Here is a 17,090-nt window from a genome sequence, read left to right on the forward strand (position 1 = left end):
GTGGGGAGGAAGATGAAGATGAACAGCCCAAGGCTGATTCCTTTGCGGTGGAGCGCAGACATGCCTCTACCTTCCACTCTTTTTGCAAATTCTGACACCAACCGTCCCTCCCACAGCACTCTTTACTTACCTACTGGCTTCGATCATTCATTGCAAAGGCCACTGAGAACTCAACAGACAATATTCACGATTATGGGGTTTATTAGGGAAGCAGCAGATTATAATTCAGGATCAGAAACAACTCAGGATACAGTTTTTTGATCTGGACAGCTTCCTCTCAGCCATGCCCAAAGTTAGGTCTCTCTCTGGCCCCTGGCTCCTTGGCTTGGCCTACTCAGGCAACTGTTACAAAGCTCTTTTAACTGCCACTAGGTGGGCAGAGAGGCACTCCACTCTGTTAATAATTCCTGCCTGAGTGCACCCATCTTTCACGCTCCTTGGGCCAGGAAGCCTACTGCATTGTCTCTTGCTGGTCTCTTCGTTCTGCTATTGTCAGTTCTCTGCCACTGCTTCTTGCCATCTCTGGTGTCATCGTTTTGTCTCCTTGATTGATCGAAGAGGTTCAGTCCAAGAATTTTGGGTCTACACACGCTCCACTCCTGGCTCTTTTTTCTTGATGGTAGTGAGATTCCCCCTTTTTGCCTCTGGGAGGGCTCATTTTAAGCCTAGTGGGATGACAGAACTGACCAGTCCCCATGTTAGGGTTCCATACACCTTATTTCTGTGGTTCCACCCATACAAGGTTACTATGCCCCTTATTTTCATTATTAGCAAGTTATCTAATCCCATTGTTGGCCTCGAGCACCTCACATTGGCTTCTGGTGGGAATCAAATAGAGCATGGCTAGAAATGACATACCAAGCAATTCAGTGTCCCGCAGTGCCTTAGACAGAGCTAAGTTTGACATACTCTTAACCCTGTTGTAGTTATTTACTACAGTATATTCTAACTTAAAATCTAGTGAGGGAGAGAGAAAACTAATCTTTCTTAATCTTTTTTTAGGGCAGGGATAATGTTTGATGAATGTTTTATTTCTAGAACCTACCATTGTGTCAAGGAGCTCTAGTGGCATAGTGTCTAAGGCATTTGACTGCTAACCAGAAGGCTGGCAGTTCAAACCCTCTAGCCACTCCTTGGAAGGAAGATCAGGCAATCTAGTTCCATAGAGATACTGTCTCGGAAACCCAAGGAGGGGTCGCTATGAGTTGAAATCGACTTGATGGCAGTGAGTTTTTTTTTTTGTTTTGTTTTGACCATAGTGCCAAGGAGCTCTGGTGGTGTAGTGAATAAGACATTTGGCTGCTAACTAGAAGGTCAGTGGTTCAAACCCACCAGCTGCTCCATGGGAGAAAGATGAGGCAATTGACTTCCAAAAAAATTTACAGCCTTGGAAACCCAGTGGGGGTTGCTGTGAGTAGGAATTGACTCGATGGCAGTGGGTTTTTGTGTTGTTGTTACCATAGTGCTTGACATTAATTAGGCACTGAATATTTGTTCATCGTTGAATAAATACTTGAATGTTCTTTTAAAAGAGTTGATAATGATTTATTATTATAAACCCATTTTGCTTAGTTAAGTCAATATTTTCAAAGCACTACAGCTTTGAATTACACTGCTTTACTTAAAATATGTAATCAGAAGGGCAGAATTTGCACAGGAAGATAGCTCAGAGGGCAAGAATGCATGGGAAAGAAGGACACAGGGAAAAGGTAACCACAAGAGGAAGTGGGAAGAGAGGTGTTACATTGAGAGGATTGCAGTCAGTGTCATGAAAACAAAATGTGTATGAACTGTTGAATAGAAAACGAATTTGCTCTGTTGACTTTCACCCAAATCACAATGAAAAAAATAAAAAATGTAATCACTGTGGAGGAACTTTTTAGAATCCAAAGAAACAAAAACTAACCATGTAGCTCCCTAAAGGGAGGCAGTAGGAAAGTATGTATCACAGCATTTATCCGCATGGTGCAGAAGGTACCAGGTGAGAGATCTATGTAAATCAGGCCCAGGAGCTTGTCCCCAGCCTGTGCTGAAATGGCCACATGGTAACAGTTAAGAGGAATAGAGCTGAGACAGCCCACGTGTTTCCTTCTGCCTGTGAGGCTATACTGGGGCCACCTCACCTGTGCTCTTGCCACCTGCATTGTTTCCCTCTTCTGCTCTCTGCTGTCATCCCAGAAATATTGTCTTTATTAATTATGCTGTTCTTTGTCTTTTATTTCTACCCAATAAAATATATTTACAGCTTGGTATTCCTTTTTTGGTTTCCTGAATTTAGCTTATGTGGAAACAAGTCATTTTAGCTTTCAGGCCACCTTGGTATAATATAAATTGACTTCATAATTTTAGAGATGTAGACTAAGTGATACTGCCTTGGAAACCCAAGGAGGGGTCGCTATGAGTCAGGGCCGACTTGACGGCAAACAACAACAACAACAAGACTAATGGAATATTCTGTATCCATAGGGGGTGGAATTCTTTGATGAAAAGCTGAATTCTTTATGTATGGCCTGGCTTGTGGATCATGGTAAGTAGATAAGTTTAAAACAGATTATTATGGAAAACTTGTGCTTTTGCATATATTTCTTGGTTTTTATATACCCCTTTTTAGAAAAGAATCCTAGTCTGACCAGATAGATATTTTATATTTTGTCTTAACAGTGCTTTGATGGAGATAGGCTTTGTGTAAAGTCCACTTAGCTTCCTCTGCACGGTTATTTGACATTTCTGTTTTCTACGTTAAATTTTGGTAGAAAATTTTCTCTATTAAGCATTGTCTTTGTCCTGTTTCTTACTCATTTCATTACATTATTTTCAAACTATCTCTTTCACATACACATTTACTCCTTTCTTATCCCAAGATCTTCTTCTTGATCACTTTTTTAAAATTACATCTTTTATTTCCAGAAAATGTAGGGGTGGGGAAACATCATGATAAATACTAAGATCAGTTTCCTGTGGATGTATTTTGCCCCTGGAGAAGGTGCAGTAGCTAGGTTGGCCTGTGTTTTCTTGGTGGGAGGGCCTTAGAAGGTCCATGTTGCCACGGCAACCTGGAGTTTATCATCACTAGCTCCTGGTCCCTCTTCACTGGCCAGAGAGGAGGTCTAGAGGCCATTTCCAAAAGGTCCTTACTCTGAGCTTGTTCGTGCCCCTTCTTCCTAAATACTGGTTTTAGTGGATTAAATTTCAAATATAGCATCTTTGGAACCCAGTTTCCCCTCTTGTTTTGGATTGAATCCCCAAAAATATGTGCCATAAATCTTAACCTCTGTGCTTGTGGTTATAATCTCATTTGGGAATGAGTTGTTGTTATGGTAATGAGGCAAGATTAATGTAAGGTGTATCTTAAATCAGTCTCTTTGAGAGAGAAAAGAGATTAAACAAGGGAGCAGAGCAGAGATGGGGAAAGAAAGAAGCTAAGACACATGGAGATTGCCCAGGAGAGATGAGGACCTTCCTCTAGAACCAACACCCTGAATTCAGACTAAACTGAGAAAATAAGTTTCTGTTTGTTAGAGCCACCCACTTGTGGTACTTCTGTTATAGCAGCAGTAGATCGCTATGACACCCCTACTTCCCTCTGCTTTTACTTTCCCAGCCATTAGGAGCTCTCTGTTCTAGCTCCCCCCTTATTAAGGCCTTCACTATCCTGGCTTTTCAATTTGACTGAACCTGGCCTAGTCCACAAGGATCATCTTGGAGAGGTTTTCAAGGGGCATGTGGTTAAAGGCAAATTGTCACAAGGTGAGCCCCCGTCACTCTATCAGAGTGTCTCCTGTAATAAACTTAAAAAACAGTGAAAATTAAGGTAGAGACGGAGATAGTGTCCAAACTGGGAGCCCCATTACAAGTTGTCTCCAATAAGTATAGACTAGGTTGGATGGGGATTAGAATTGGAATAAAGGCTTAGGTGGGAAGAAATGGCTCCTTGGCATTTTTGGGGTGACAGAGAAGGAGGTAAACAGAAGGGCCCACTAAAAGATTCTTAGGAGTAGGACAGCAGGAATTAACAGTTTACTTTTTGGTGAGATCTCAAGTGGGTGTTTAAGGGTATATATCCTCTTGTCTGCTAGGCAGCAGTGGGTGAGGGAGGTACCTCCTGTACCAGTGAGGCCCAGTGCCAGGTCTCAGTTCCCAGTAGCTGCAGTGTGGTCTGAAACCTGTTCAGATGACTGTTCTAGAGAGCTCATAGTGTATTATCCTGTGAGCTTTGGTTCTATTTTTGCTGATTTTATTACGCTCTGGTGGCACAGTGCTAATGGCATTCGACTGCTAACCAGAAGGTTCGCAGTTCAAACGCAGCAGTTGCTCCTCAGAAAGAAGATGGGCAATCTACTTCCATAAAGATTTACCACCTCAGAAACCCAGTGGAGGTCACTATGAGTCCGAATCTAATGGCAGTGAGTTAGGTTTTTTTGTTTGTTTGTTTGTTTTGTTTGGTTTCACGTTATCTTCACGCATTTATGCATTGGGTGTGTCTCATTGTTCATCTGTGGGTGCTGCTGCCTGGAGATCTGAGGAATTGGATATTATGTCTGCTTTTACATGTAGGTGGCTTTGTTAAAGGCATATTTGTATTGTATAGGTGGTCTTGTGGGTAACTGTGGAGAGAAGTGTGAGAAAGTCTGTAAGGACATACATGTGAATACATGAGTGTTTTCAAACTGGATTGTGAAGACTGCTCTCTTTTTCTTCTAAAGTTACCTTTTTATGGCCTAATTTTTTTTCCCTTTTAAAACAGAGTTTAAGTTTGGCAAATTATAGGGAAGAAATTCTTCTCAGGGGAAGAAAAAAGTGTTCATACTGTTTATATTAAATATTTAATATTGTTGGGAATGGCACATTCCAGCAGATTATTCAGTACTCCCTTTGAAAGCTGGCATTCTATTTTAAGACAGTACTTCATTTGGAGGAACTTGTGAAGTCCTAATATTCTACAGAGAATTAAATTTCTGACACCCTTTCTGTGAGATTGTTCTGTCAAGTTTATTGCTTCTTCCTCTTCCCTCAGTTTTCCTTCTACTTTGGGGGCAGGAGACACTTTTGTTTCTCTTTTCTGCAGCAGCATACTGAAGTGAGAGTTGCAGGCATTGCACCAATGAAATGCCAGCTCTGAAATGGTTTTGTATTTAATTAACCAAACCACTTTTTTGCATTTTAGTTACATTTTATATAGTGATACCTGATAAATTAGATTTGTTGGAAGTTTTTCTCTAGATTTTTATACCTAAAATAATATATTGTTGAAAAATCTAGACGATTTTAAGGAAAAAAGTCTCACTTACCTATATTCTCATAGTTGAGAGTATAATATTGATCAGATTGAGGGATTTAGAAGGGAAATTTATTTTATACAGGGAAAGGAAAGAGTATTAAGTACAGTAAACATATAGAGTGAGCTGGACATTTCAAAGAAACCGTGCCAGTCAGCCAGGCTTTGGGGGCAGGGGAGAGAAAGACAAAACAGGGAGAGAAAGTAGGCAGAAAATAGGCTTTGCATTTTCTTGGCGATAAAATTGAGAGCCATCAAGAACGTAGTAGGTATCTGGCCAGGTAGAGTTTGGTACAGTTAAGGTCTCAGTCAAGGCTGAACATATATATACTGTGTCTCTCGTTACTCTGGCAGTGGAATCTCATCCTGCATTATGGTGAAAAAAATCTTAAGAAAATGAAGAAACGGTAATTAGAGGAGAAGACACAGATAGTCTAGCTGGTTCCACCTTAGGGGGAGGACACTGAGGAGGAGGGGCTTGTGCCAAAGACAAAACTTGTTGGAAAGGGAAGGAATTTGTGCTATGGGTACAAAAAAAAAAAAAAAAAAAACTCACTGCTCTTGAGTTGCATCCACCTCATAGCGACCCTTCCTTGGGTTCCCAAGGCAGTATCTTTAGGTTTCCCAACCTTTCTTCTGAGGAGTGGCCAGTGGGTTTGAACCATCAGTCTTCTGGTTAGCAGTCAAGTGCCTTAGGCACTATGCCAGCAGTTAATTTGAGCTTGCTCGCTGGAGAGTGTATTACTGACAGGTTGCTTCTCCTGTAGACTTTGGTCAGGTTAATCATAAATTATATAGTTCCATGTCCATACTGTCTTGACTGTTCTCATCAACATAATCACCTGAAGGATCTACGACGGACTGGGAAAAGTTAGATCTTCCCTGAGGGGCTTCTGTAGGTTGTCTAGAATTGGGGTGCCCTGGACAGTCTGGCTTGTATAGCTATTCCTGCTTTTCTTTTCATCCAGGAGGGTTGGGCTCTCCTCACACAAGAAGTAGAATAGGGAGTTGGTACCCATCACCCTGGATTTGTTATCTAAGCCCAAATCTTGAATTTTATTGGACCTGTTAAATGAAGTGACATCAGGCCTGTCTTTGTTCAGTGCTATATAGCAACTAATTGTTGAGAGGATAATAGACCTTGAATGTATAGATGTATGGTATCATTGATAAATGTTTTTACAGGAAATTATTTGATGCTGTACCAGGCAGTTATTCACAGAAAACGTTTGACAGGTTTCCAACATAAACATTTTTGGTGGAAAAGAGGCAGATTGATCTGAAGTGCTTCCTTGCTGTTGTGTAGATGACCACCGTGGCCATTACAGAATCTCCTTGACCTTTTCCTTCAGCTGTTCTTGCTGCTGCTGGGATAATCTTGCCAAAATACCACACTGCCCATCAGGTCACAACTGTTCTTTAAAAACCCATCATTATTTGTCTCCTGGAGTCTAAATTTAGATGCTCTGTGTTCTGAGTCCACCCTCACTATCCAGCCTTGAAGGCTCACAGATCTTAACTTATTTTCCTCTGTGCCCTTAGTATGTTTTTTAGCCCTTTCCAGGCATTCTTTCTGCCCTCTTTCTACTTACACAAACTCTCCCTAATCTTTAAGGGCCTGTTCAAGGCCTGTCTCTTCCCTGCAATCTTCCTAGACCTACCCTGTTTACTCTTCTCTAAATTCCCACAGACATCACAGTCAGTGTTGTATCATGTGACTTCTTGGGGTATGTTAACTTTTACTTCTCTGATAGAGTATAACATATATTTCTGTAGCACATAGCACATAGTAGGCTCTTGGATGTTTATTAATGGTGATGTATATAAGAAAGGAGGAGCTCTGGTAGCATAGTGGCTAAAGCACTTGACTGCTAACCAGAAGGCTGGCGGTTCAAACCCACCAGCCACTCCTCGGAAGGTTGGGCAATCCTACTTCCGTAGTGATACTGCCTCAGCAACCCAAGGAGGGGTCGCTATGAGTTGGGGCTGACTCGACGGCACATAACAACAACATATAAGAAAGGAGCCCTGGTGGTGCAGTGGTTAATCACTCACTTGCTCACTTGCTAATAGTTTGGCAGTTCCAACCTGCTAGCTGCTCTGCAGAAAAAGATGTGTCACTCTGCTCTTGTGAAAGATTACAGCCTTAGAAACCCTAGGGGGCAGTTCTACTCTGTCCTGTAAGGATCACCAGGAGTCTGAATCAAATAGACAGCAACAGGTTTAGGTTTGTTTCTTTAACATCTTTTTTCCTTACTCATATTATACATTTTTAAACTACAATAATACTAGATCCTTATATTATGAGACATAGCTGACCTGAGCATTTTTGCCACATAGTGTGATCAGATTCGGAGTGTGTTTGCGGAGAGATTTTGTTATTGATCTGTAGTTGATGATGATTGTAAGTGAAATGTTGTTGTTTTGTTGTCATGTGCCATCGAGTCAAACCTGACTCATAGCGACCCCTCCTTGGGTTTCCAAGATAGTATCACTACGGAAGTAGATTGCCCAACCTTCCTTCTGAGGAGTGGCTTGTGAGTTTGAACGGCCAGCCTTCTGGTTAGCAGTGAAGTACCTTAGGCACTACGCTACCAGAGCTCCTGTAAGTGAAAATAGGGTATGCTTATAATATCAACTGGATGAGATGTGTTTTTGACCTCTTTGCAGTGTACGCTATCCGAGAAGCTGCCACAAACAACCTCATGAAACTAGTTCAGAAGTTTGGTACAGAGTGGGCCCAAAATACCATTGTTCCCAAAGTGTTGGTTATGGCAAATGATCCTAATTACTTGCACAGAATGACCACTTTATTCTGCATTAATGTAAGTAATACCTAGGTGTTATTGCTCATCCCTGGCATTAAACAGTTAATTCACACTGACTGTCTCAATTCTGAATAGCCTGTCTTATATTTGGAATATATTTCTTATATATTATTGTTGTTGTTATTTGCCGTCGAGTCGGCCCCGACTCAGGTAGTATCACTACGGAAGTAGGATTGCCCAACCTTCCTTCCGAGGAGTGGCTGGTGGGTTTGAACCGCCAGCCTTCTGGTTAGCAGTCAAGTGCCTTAGGCACTATGCTACCAGAGCTCCTTCTTATATATTAGAAGATGGTAAAAAATGTTAATTTTAAAATTATGTTAAAATGTTTGGAAAGTTGCAATTTAGTTGTGAATTTTAATTCTCTTTGAGTGCTACCTGTGTCCTCATTCAGATGCTCAAACTAGAAACATTTTCCTGTTGGTTAAGTACTTTCTTACTAGATATGAATTTGTCTCATTAGAGTTTGGAATTTTTTTAAAAATGAAAGTGTTTTGAATGAAACTACTTATTTATTTTTCTAGGCACTGTCTGAAGCCTGTGGTCAGGAAATAACCACTAAGCAAATGTTGCCCATCGTGTTAAAAATGGCAGGAGACCAAGTAGCAAATGTTCGTTTCAATGTGGCCAAATCTCTGCAGAAAATTGGACCAATTCTAGATATGGAGTAAGTTCTTGGTGTTACTCTTGTTTTAAAAGTAGATTTTAAATTTACCTTATAGTGGGGAGTAACAGAAATCAAGTTCATTGGTTTTCATTTTATATAATATGTGGGCTTATTTAAAGAACAAAGTAATTGAACAACCATTTTTTTAGGGCATCTGCTCTTTTATATTTGTCAAGTTTATATTATAGGTGTTTTAAATGATGTTTTATTTTGAACTTCAAAAATTGCCTTAGACCATATAGCACCATGATTCATTTCTCCATCCCCAAAGACTGCCTTTCAGATTGTTGTTGTTAGGTGTCGAGTTGCCTCTCACTCATAGTGACCCGATGTACAACAGAATGAAACACTGCCTGGTTGTACACCATCCTCACAATACTGTTGAATTTCAGTGCTTTGCAGGGGGAAGTTAAGCCGGTACTTCAGAAATTAGGCCAAGATGAAGACATAGATGTCAAATATTTTGCACAGGAAGCTATAAGTGGTACGTATTTCTGTTTTCTGCCTTGCAGCTTATGCTTTGGTTAACAGGGTTTCATTTCTCTTGTCTGAGTGATGTGAAATTGGCGAGGTTATAAGCATCTTATGGAAGAGAGGGGGGAGGGGTGAGTTTCATGGAATGTTGGTGCCCATTGGTTAGAACCTTCTTGGGCCACCATTCTTTCATAAGTGAGCAAATCTTTTTCTCAGTTCAGTATCTAGGGCTGGGTAAGTATTTGATTCTTCAGGTAAGCAGAATTTTTGTGTTAGTTTGGATTTTAACCAGTTTTTAAAGTTCAGCTTGTGGTTAGCCTAGCAACATACTGACCCTAGTGAGAAGTGTATTGCTTCATGCTTGGGACCAGTCATATGGTTCTTAATATTCACATACTTTCTATACCACTAACCTGATTTTGTTTGGAATTTTCCAGTTCTTGCATTGGCATAATGAGGAACAGGAGGGAAAAGACTGTACTAAATTGTTACCACAGATTTCTAGTCACTGTGTTCTTAAGCTGGGTGGAGAAAAAATGGAAAGCCTTCAAGATCTCATCCAAGAAAATGGCAGCAACTTTGAAAAGAAATCAAATTTCAGTGACTTGATTCTTTCTAAAGATGAAATGGGAATGTTTTTTACTCATCGTCTTTGTTGGGATAGTTATTTATGCTGTTCTTACATTTCTGATCAGTCTGTAACATTTGGTACAGTCATCTCTTGATTATCTCCTGATGGCTGTGACTGTCGGGGATCCTGCATCTTCCCTGTTTATTCAGGTCCCGGCCACGTAATAGTGCTGACAAAGCCTGGATAGGTTTGGACTCACACCTGGAGTGGAGTGAGTATCTTGATGTTTACATATATCTGTGTCTCTGTCATTCCAACGTTAAATATACCTAGTTTAGGATAACTTATTTTATAAACTCTCCGTTTGGGAGACACATTGAGATTTGATTGTAGTGAAGGCCACATTTTCTTGGATAACGAGTGTCTGCATCAGTGTCTCCTAGGAGAGGGGAATGTGGAAGCTCAGGGTTAATGTATTGGTTGGTTTGAGTGTTATTTGCAATATTCTTGCTGTAATCATGTCATTCAGAATCCTGAAGTGTGGACACACCTTGCTACTAACGTGATGTTGAAACCTAACAATTTCAGCGGCTCACCCACTGTGACTGCATTCAGAAATATTTCTCTCTCTCCTCTGAGAAATTTTACATTTAGTGCCGCCTGCGAAGCAGTGGTTTCACTGTTTCACTGTGAGATTTGAGTGTTGATTTCTAATGAGCAAAGGAACCACTAGTATAATGCTGTATAGATCGCTTACCTTTAGCTGGTTCTGCTTCTGGCGGTGGTAACACGCTCATTGCTGCATTGTACAGGAGCTTTCCAAATTGAACTTTCATTACTAAGTCTTTTTTATGTGGGTGATGCTGAACTCTTATTATTTGAAATGTTTGGGTTTTTTTTTAGGTTTTACAGTAAAACTTTGTTGATTCTTCAAGGGTTTTAAGATATGGGTTAAGTTGAAGAGTTTGCTGAAGCAAATTAATATGTTAGCAAAGCCTTTTTTAAAGCTCTCTTTAAAAAGCACCCATTTACTTGTTGATATTACCAATCATTCTTTTTAATTTTATTAAAATTATTAATATAATTATCATGAGGAGCTCTATGAATCATAACCTTTATTTTTTTATAAGCAAGATGGCATTCAGTCTGCTTTTTATCCTTGAAATACATACATATGTGTTACATGCAAAATTTAAATATCTCTTTTAAGTCTATTTACATTTTTAACTCAATCATACTCACCTGTCCCTGGTAAGTTTTCATTAATGAGGTTTTACTGTGGCTTATTTTTCTCTCAGTGCAACTTGTATGTACTTTTCTTGTTTCCATTTTGGTTTCTGGATTGTTTATTCCTTCATAACGTTATCTCTTTCAAACCAGCGAGCCCTGTTCTGTTTCATGAAGGCCAAAAGACTCCTATAAAACTTTGTATGTTAAACAATTAAATAAAACAAAGTTTAACTAAATATTTTCAAATTTGCCTTACTTTAGGAAAACAGAACATTTAAAATAAAAAATTACCATTACCTGCCTGCATTTTAAACTGCCATATAACCTTATAATAAGATTCAATTTTACTACTTTTTGAGCCAAAGATTAAATATTTTTCTAAGCAAAAATATTTTCTACTTTCTCATTTTAATATCTTAAACTATTATGCTTAAGCCTTTACATTTTAGGTTCATAGTTTTTATTATTTTATTTTTTATTACCTATAGGTTATGTTCCTTTTTGTTCAATTTCATATTGAGAGACTTGTTGTCTTGAGTCTTGAACCAAATTTGCCTAACTATTGCATCCTTTTTGACTGGAAATGCCATTGGTTTGGGCATAAACTTTTAAACTTCCTTCATTTCCCCCATGGGGAGCCTGTGCATTGTCTCTGCCTTGACCCTGTTAGAGGGAGAGCCGTGAGCCCAGCAGGGCCATCTTTCTGGTGAGGTCTTAGGGACTGACTTCATTGTTACTTTTTTACTTAAGCAATAGGGAGTTCTTTTTGTTACTCTTTGGATAAATTGTTTTGTGGTTTAGAGTTTGGTCATTTTTCTCCATAGGTTAGTGTTGTTCACTCTTGACTTCACTGGGATGTAAGCTCTAGGAGCTCTTGAAGGGTGGGGACTTTTGTCTGTATTGTCTTCTGTTGTATCATCAGTGTCTGCTGAATAAAAACGTGTTCAATGAATGAATTCCTAAAATTTGTTCTCTGGTGTATTTTTTGCGTGACTCATCAAAGGTACCAGACAGCATCTCATTCTCCCACTGACGTAATGAAAGGATTTTCCTGCTCTTGAGAAACAAGTTGCGTGTGGCCCTTTTCTGCTCCCCCATTGTAAGCAACAGTTCTGTTTTGATTTGCATGAAATTCTTTTGCCTCAAACAAACATTGCCATAATTTTCATCCCAGGCAGTTGACATCAGTTGTTTGGCCAATTAGTAAAGAGAAGCAAAGACACACATGTGACCTAAAGCCAATATAATTACCTTATCAGCAATTAATGGAATTTACTTCTGTGGGTTTGTTTTTCTCTTTTGTTTTGTTTTGTTTTTTGACTTTTTATTGTGGTTTGGGTGAAATTTTACAAAGCAGACTCATTTTACATTCAACAGTTTTAAAAAAAACAATGTTGGATTTATATCCCTCATGGGTTTAAGAGACTAGATCTTGTTACCTGTTGGCCAAGAAGACATGAATTATAGGCATATGCTGTTTGATAAAAGTAAATTAATGTTTGGTGTCTGTTGAGCCAACAGCGTGGCCACTGTGATGCGATGCCCTGGAAATCTTTGCTGGACAGCTTGTCCTGACTCAGTAGGGCATCTGGTTAGCCTTTGAGCAAGCCATCTTTGTCTAAGCATCCAAGATACTTGCAGATCTGCAAGGAGAAATGTCGTTCGTGACCCCATGTCATTGTTAGGCTTTGTCAATTCTTTCTTGCTGCAGTTTTGTTCCTTTATTAATTGCTTGTGTTGTGAGTCAAAAATCTGGTATTTTCATGTAGAAATCTCATTGGTTCCATTTCCCCCAGGGATGGCAGGGCAGGGTGGTTAAACAAGGTGGGTGCTTTTCCTACCCTCTTAACCTTTTACTTGCTTTCCTCCAGCATATTTAAATTCCTCTGATGTTTGTTTTTCTTTTACCTTTTGTCAGTTTTATATTAAAGCCTCCTGTCTCCACTTCTTGCATATAAAACTGTAGAGTGGAAAGAATTTGTCACCTCATGTCCTCCTTGGTTTAACAAATGAAATGACTGTGGTTTGTTGTAATTGTTTCCCATTGATTCTCGTGAATTCCCAATTCCATCCAATTCCTTGTTACTTCTGTAGAGATGCTGCCTCGGAAGTCCAAGGAGGGGTCGCTATGAGTCGGGATTGGCTCGATGGCAGTGAGTTTGGTGTTTTTGGTTTTGTCTGTCTTATTCACATGTCTCCAATCCTAGAATCATCTCACTCTTTCCTGTTTGTCTCCAGAGTATCACTGTCCAGTGTATTACTTAATGTCCACTGGCAATGGAAATCTCAAAGATGAAGGAGTCTAATTACTGACTGGATAAAAAAGCCCATCATTTTCTCCAGAGTTGTTCTCTTAAACTCATATTATCCATTATGGAAGGAGCTGGGTGTCTGCTGTCTTTGGATGGGCTCTGTAGGCTGCAAGTGACCAAGATGTAGGGGAGCTATGTGGTCCAATGGGCTGGCCCTCTCTAGGGCTCCTTGGGGAAGACACCGTCAGTGAGGTCCGAGGTGCTGCCTTCTCTGCACAGTGGCCATTGTGCATATAGGCTGCTGTGCTTCCCCAGTGAGGTGTTGGAGTGACTGATGCCATCCTGGCTGGGACACACAGGTGGGCTGAGGAGGGACGTGCCCTGTCAGGGCCTGTTACAGCACCCGCTGTCTGTATCTCTAGTGGTGGCACAAAGACTGAGGAAGCTGGATTTTCCTGTGAAGGACAGTGAAGAGCTCAGTGCCCCTGGGGCAGACAAGAACCACCTCCTGAGACCCAGAGGGTGTGGAGAGGACACTGGGAAGGTAAGTACCACAGAAGCCTGGATTTGGATCCCACACACGGCTTGAGGCAGAAGATGAGGGAGGGCAGCAGGGCAGGCGAAGCAGCAGTGACTTTCATGCTGTCCCCAAGGAAACAGTCTGGCTTTAAGGGCCAGGAGAGTATTTGCTAAACCTGTCCTGTTGCCTGCTATCATTCTGGGAGCTCTATGAGGGGTGGGGTGGGCTGGCCAAGTGGCATAATGCCTAAGGCAGTTGACCGCTAATCAGAAGCTTGGCGGTTCAAACCCACCAGCTACTCCTCGGAAGGAAGGTTGGGCAATCTACTTCTGTAGTGATACCACCTGGGAAATCCAAGGAGGGGTCGCCATGAGTTGAATCGACTCGGCAGCAGTAAGTTTGGTTTTGGTTTTTGGGTGGCTCAAGATACGTTTTCCTCTTCCCAATCCAGGCAGGACCATGCAGAGGAGAAGGGTGGGTTAGTGAAGGGTTGCTTATGGAAATGGGCTGTTAGTCCACTTACCTCGCAGAAGATAGAAAGTTACCACTTGACACAATTCCTCTTGAATAGTAGTCATTTCCATTTATGGAAAAAAATAGTATCTGTCAAGTTTACTGTAATAGTCTGATCTATAGGCCTCACTGGGTATCACCTGACATGAACAAGGTGTGCAAAACAGTTCAACAAAATTGGTGCCGGCCACTGCCCTGGAGCTGTTCAGTAGGTGGGCCATCTAAGGCACACACACTCAGTAGAAGAGCCTTAGGGTCTGTGGAGGGAGTGCTGATGCTGGGCTCCATTGAGCCGACTTGGAAGGATCTGGCATTCTCAAACCGCCTCAGTGGGTTTGGTGAAGATTCCAACATAAAAAAGTTTGCCTTTTACACAAACCTCCTAGGTTTCTTCTTTATATGAACTGAGGCCATGAACACTTTGCCTGCCTCCCAGGCCTGAGTTGCAGTCGCTCAATGTTCTCTCCTTTTGTGCTGCTGCCCACCTTGAGCTTCTCGGAGATCTGCCCCAGGGCTGAGCTGCCAGGTGTCCGTGATGCTGGCAGCTCTAGGCTCCTTCCCACAGTGGCTGTGCTGTGGGGGATGAGCTAGAACCAGCCCTGGGACCTGAGGGGCCTTAGCCCTTTGTGTCGTTATGTCTCCTTCCCAGAACTCGGTCTTAGGGAAGAGACTTTGGCTGAAGGAGGTGGGAGAACAGTTATATTTTCTCAGGCCTAAACCACCTGGTAAAGTCGTTAAGTGTGTAGTGTGCAGCTGATCCGAGAATGGAACAGTTGAGGTGGCCTGTCCACAGCAGACTTGCTCAGGTTTGAGGAAGGCCCCATGATAGCCATGCACTGTGGAAACAGTACTGCCTTGAGCCTGGGCAACTGTGCAGGCACCTTGTTGAGCACTTGACAAGCATGGCATTTGATCCAGTTTTGTGTGGTAGATGCTGCCATCTCCATTTTGCAGGTGGCCGTTAACCTCTCCCCGAGTCTAGTCATCTCTATTCGGGAATCTTTTCCAGGAGTGGAGGTTCAGCAGTGCTGGGCCTTGGAGGCTGGAGTTCCTTTAACCCAGAAAAAGCCCTTGCCCTGCGATGCAGGGAGCTTTCCCTAAGTGGGTTTTACTTAAGGAAAATGGCCTGAGGGTGAGAAGGAAAGAGAATTGGCTGTTGTCAGGGAGAGCACTGTGTGTTTGGAGCCAGCAGCCAAGTGATTGATCCAGGAAGTCATCCAATTGCAAACCAGAAATTGTTCTTAACACCTTACTGGCCCTGGTGCAGAGCAAGCTCCTTGATTTACCCAGATAGGGGAATGGGGTCAGAGCACAAGCCTGGCTGCTGAGAGCCCTGGGAACTGTCCCCAACTGTTGGCCATACTTAGGACCCTGAAGGAGCTGCTTGAGTCCTAGAGTCTGGGCCTGCCACTCGGTCTGAGAGAACAGCCCCAGAGAGCAAGAGTGGGTCCTTCTGATGAAGGCTAGGGGGCTCCTTGGTGTGCTCTGAGTCAGGGCCTTGAAGCCTGCAGAGCCTTCTGTGTTGGCGCTGTTGCACGTGCCCCTGCACCACTTGCCCGGGAGCAGCACAGACTGGCCGGGTGGGCTTGGCTGCTCCTTCCCAGCAATGCCTGGGTAGGATGCTGCCCTATCTCCTGATGGCCACAGATGGCTCTCTGATGACAAAGCTGGCAGTGGGCCTCTGTCAGGCAGGGGTTAACAGGAGAACTTACTGAATCATGAAGTAGCTGTCACATGATTTTAATCAAAACACCATTTCCCTGACAACAGTGATGTCAGTCTTGTTATTGCAGGAAGGAGCAGCTGTGAGGGACATTCAGTCTCCCTGTGGAGCCCAGGTCCGGAGACTAAAATCAAGGGAAGCATCCATGAATAATGGATGCAGACACTTACCTGCCGAGTCCTCCTCCTCCTCCCGTTCTGTCCGGACAGCCTGTCCTGTACAGACCCTGACCAGAGCCCAACCCGGTACCAGGACTGTCAGCTAAGACCTCACCTTCTGCATCCCTCACTCCTTTTGCCCTGCTTTCTACTTCTGGTTTTTCCTGTTGTCATTTTTTCCCCCAACCTCAGTCACTTGGGCCCCAAGGTCTCTGGCCTGAGCCATCTGGCGTCTGGCTGTTTTCCGTGCCAGTTCCACTTACTAGTGAACTTAGGCCTGTTCGCCTAGCCTGGGGCACGGGGACCATTCTCCATGTCAGAGCCAGCTTCAAGGAGAGAGGAGGTTGTAGCTTTAGTCCTGCCTGAGAGCAGGTAGGCAGGCTTTGGTGTGGCCTGAGGGCCTGGGACTGCTCTGTCTTACCCAGCCAGCTCCCAAAGGCAAGTCCATGCTTGGCTGTGGATAGTGAAGAGTAAGAATCCACAGGGGTCCAACCTCTTGGCCTAGGACGATTAGTTCTCTTGAGCCCAAGAAGACAACAGTTGAGGAGTGAATGCTCAAACACACTTGATCCATCCCTAGGGGCCTTGTTGCTAGGTGCTAGAGTCCACCCAGAGGTCAGGAGTGGCAGGTCATGGCCCACTGAGCAGTGTCTTCAGGCTCTGGCTGATTCCTGGCACTGTCTCCACTGTGAGGCTTGGACACTGAGCTCCTTTCTCTGTACAGAGACTCCCCCAGGCCCTCCAACCTTCTCCACCCAGGAACTTGACCTGAAAGGGATGAAACAGGCTGCTGCTGCCTTGGTGCGGTGCAGATTCTCAAGGAAGTTCCTGTGTCTGTGGTAATCACAGCAGGTGCTGCCTAGATCTCATTTCTGAAAATTA

General features: G+C 42.6%; 1 protein-coding gene across 1 annotated transcript in view; it reads left to right on the forward strand.

The window, feature by feature from the left end:
• Nucleotides 1-12,080, forward strand: part of PPP2R1B (protein phosphatase 2 scaffold subunit Abeta) — a 30,410-nt gene extending 18,330 nt beyond the window's left edge. The window contains exons 11-15 of the mRNA XM_042780347.1: nt 2,467-2,527; nt 7,946-8,100; nt 8,625-8,767; nt 9,160-9,251; nt 12,037-12,080. Coding sequence (XP_042636281.1) covers nt 2,467-2,527; nt 7,946-8,100; nt 8,625-8,767; nt 9,160-9,251; nt 12,037-12,080 — 495 coding nt within the window. The remainder of the gene's footprint in view (nt 1-2,466; nt 2,528-7,945; nt 8,101-8,624; nt 8,768-9,159; nt 9,252-12,036) is intronic.
• The last annotated feature ends 5,010 nt before the right edge of the window (nt 12,081-17,090 follow it).

This window comes from Orycteropus afer, unplaced genomic scaffold, assembly GCF_000298275.1.
Source record: "Orycteropus afer afer isolate SDZICR_OR568_19922 unplaced genomic scaffold, OryAfe1.0 scaffold00036, whole genome shotgun sequence".
NCBI lineage: Eukaryota > Metazoa > Chordata > Mammalia > Tubulidentata > Orycteropodidae > Orycteropus > Orycteropus afer.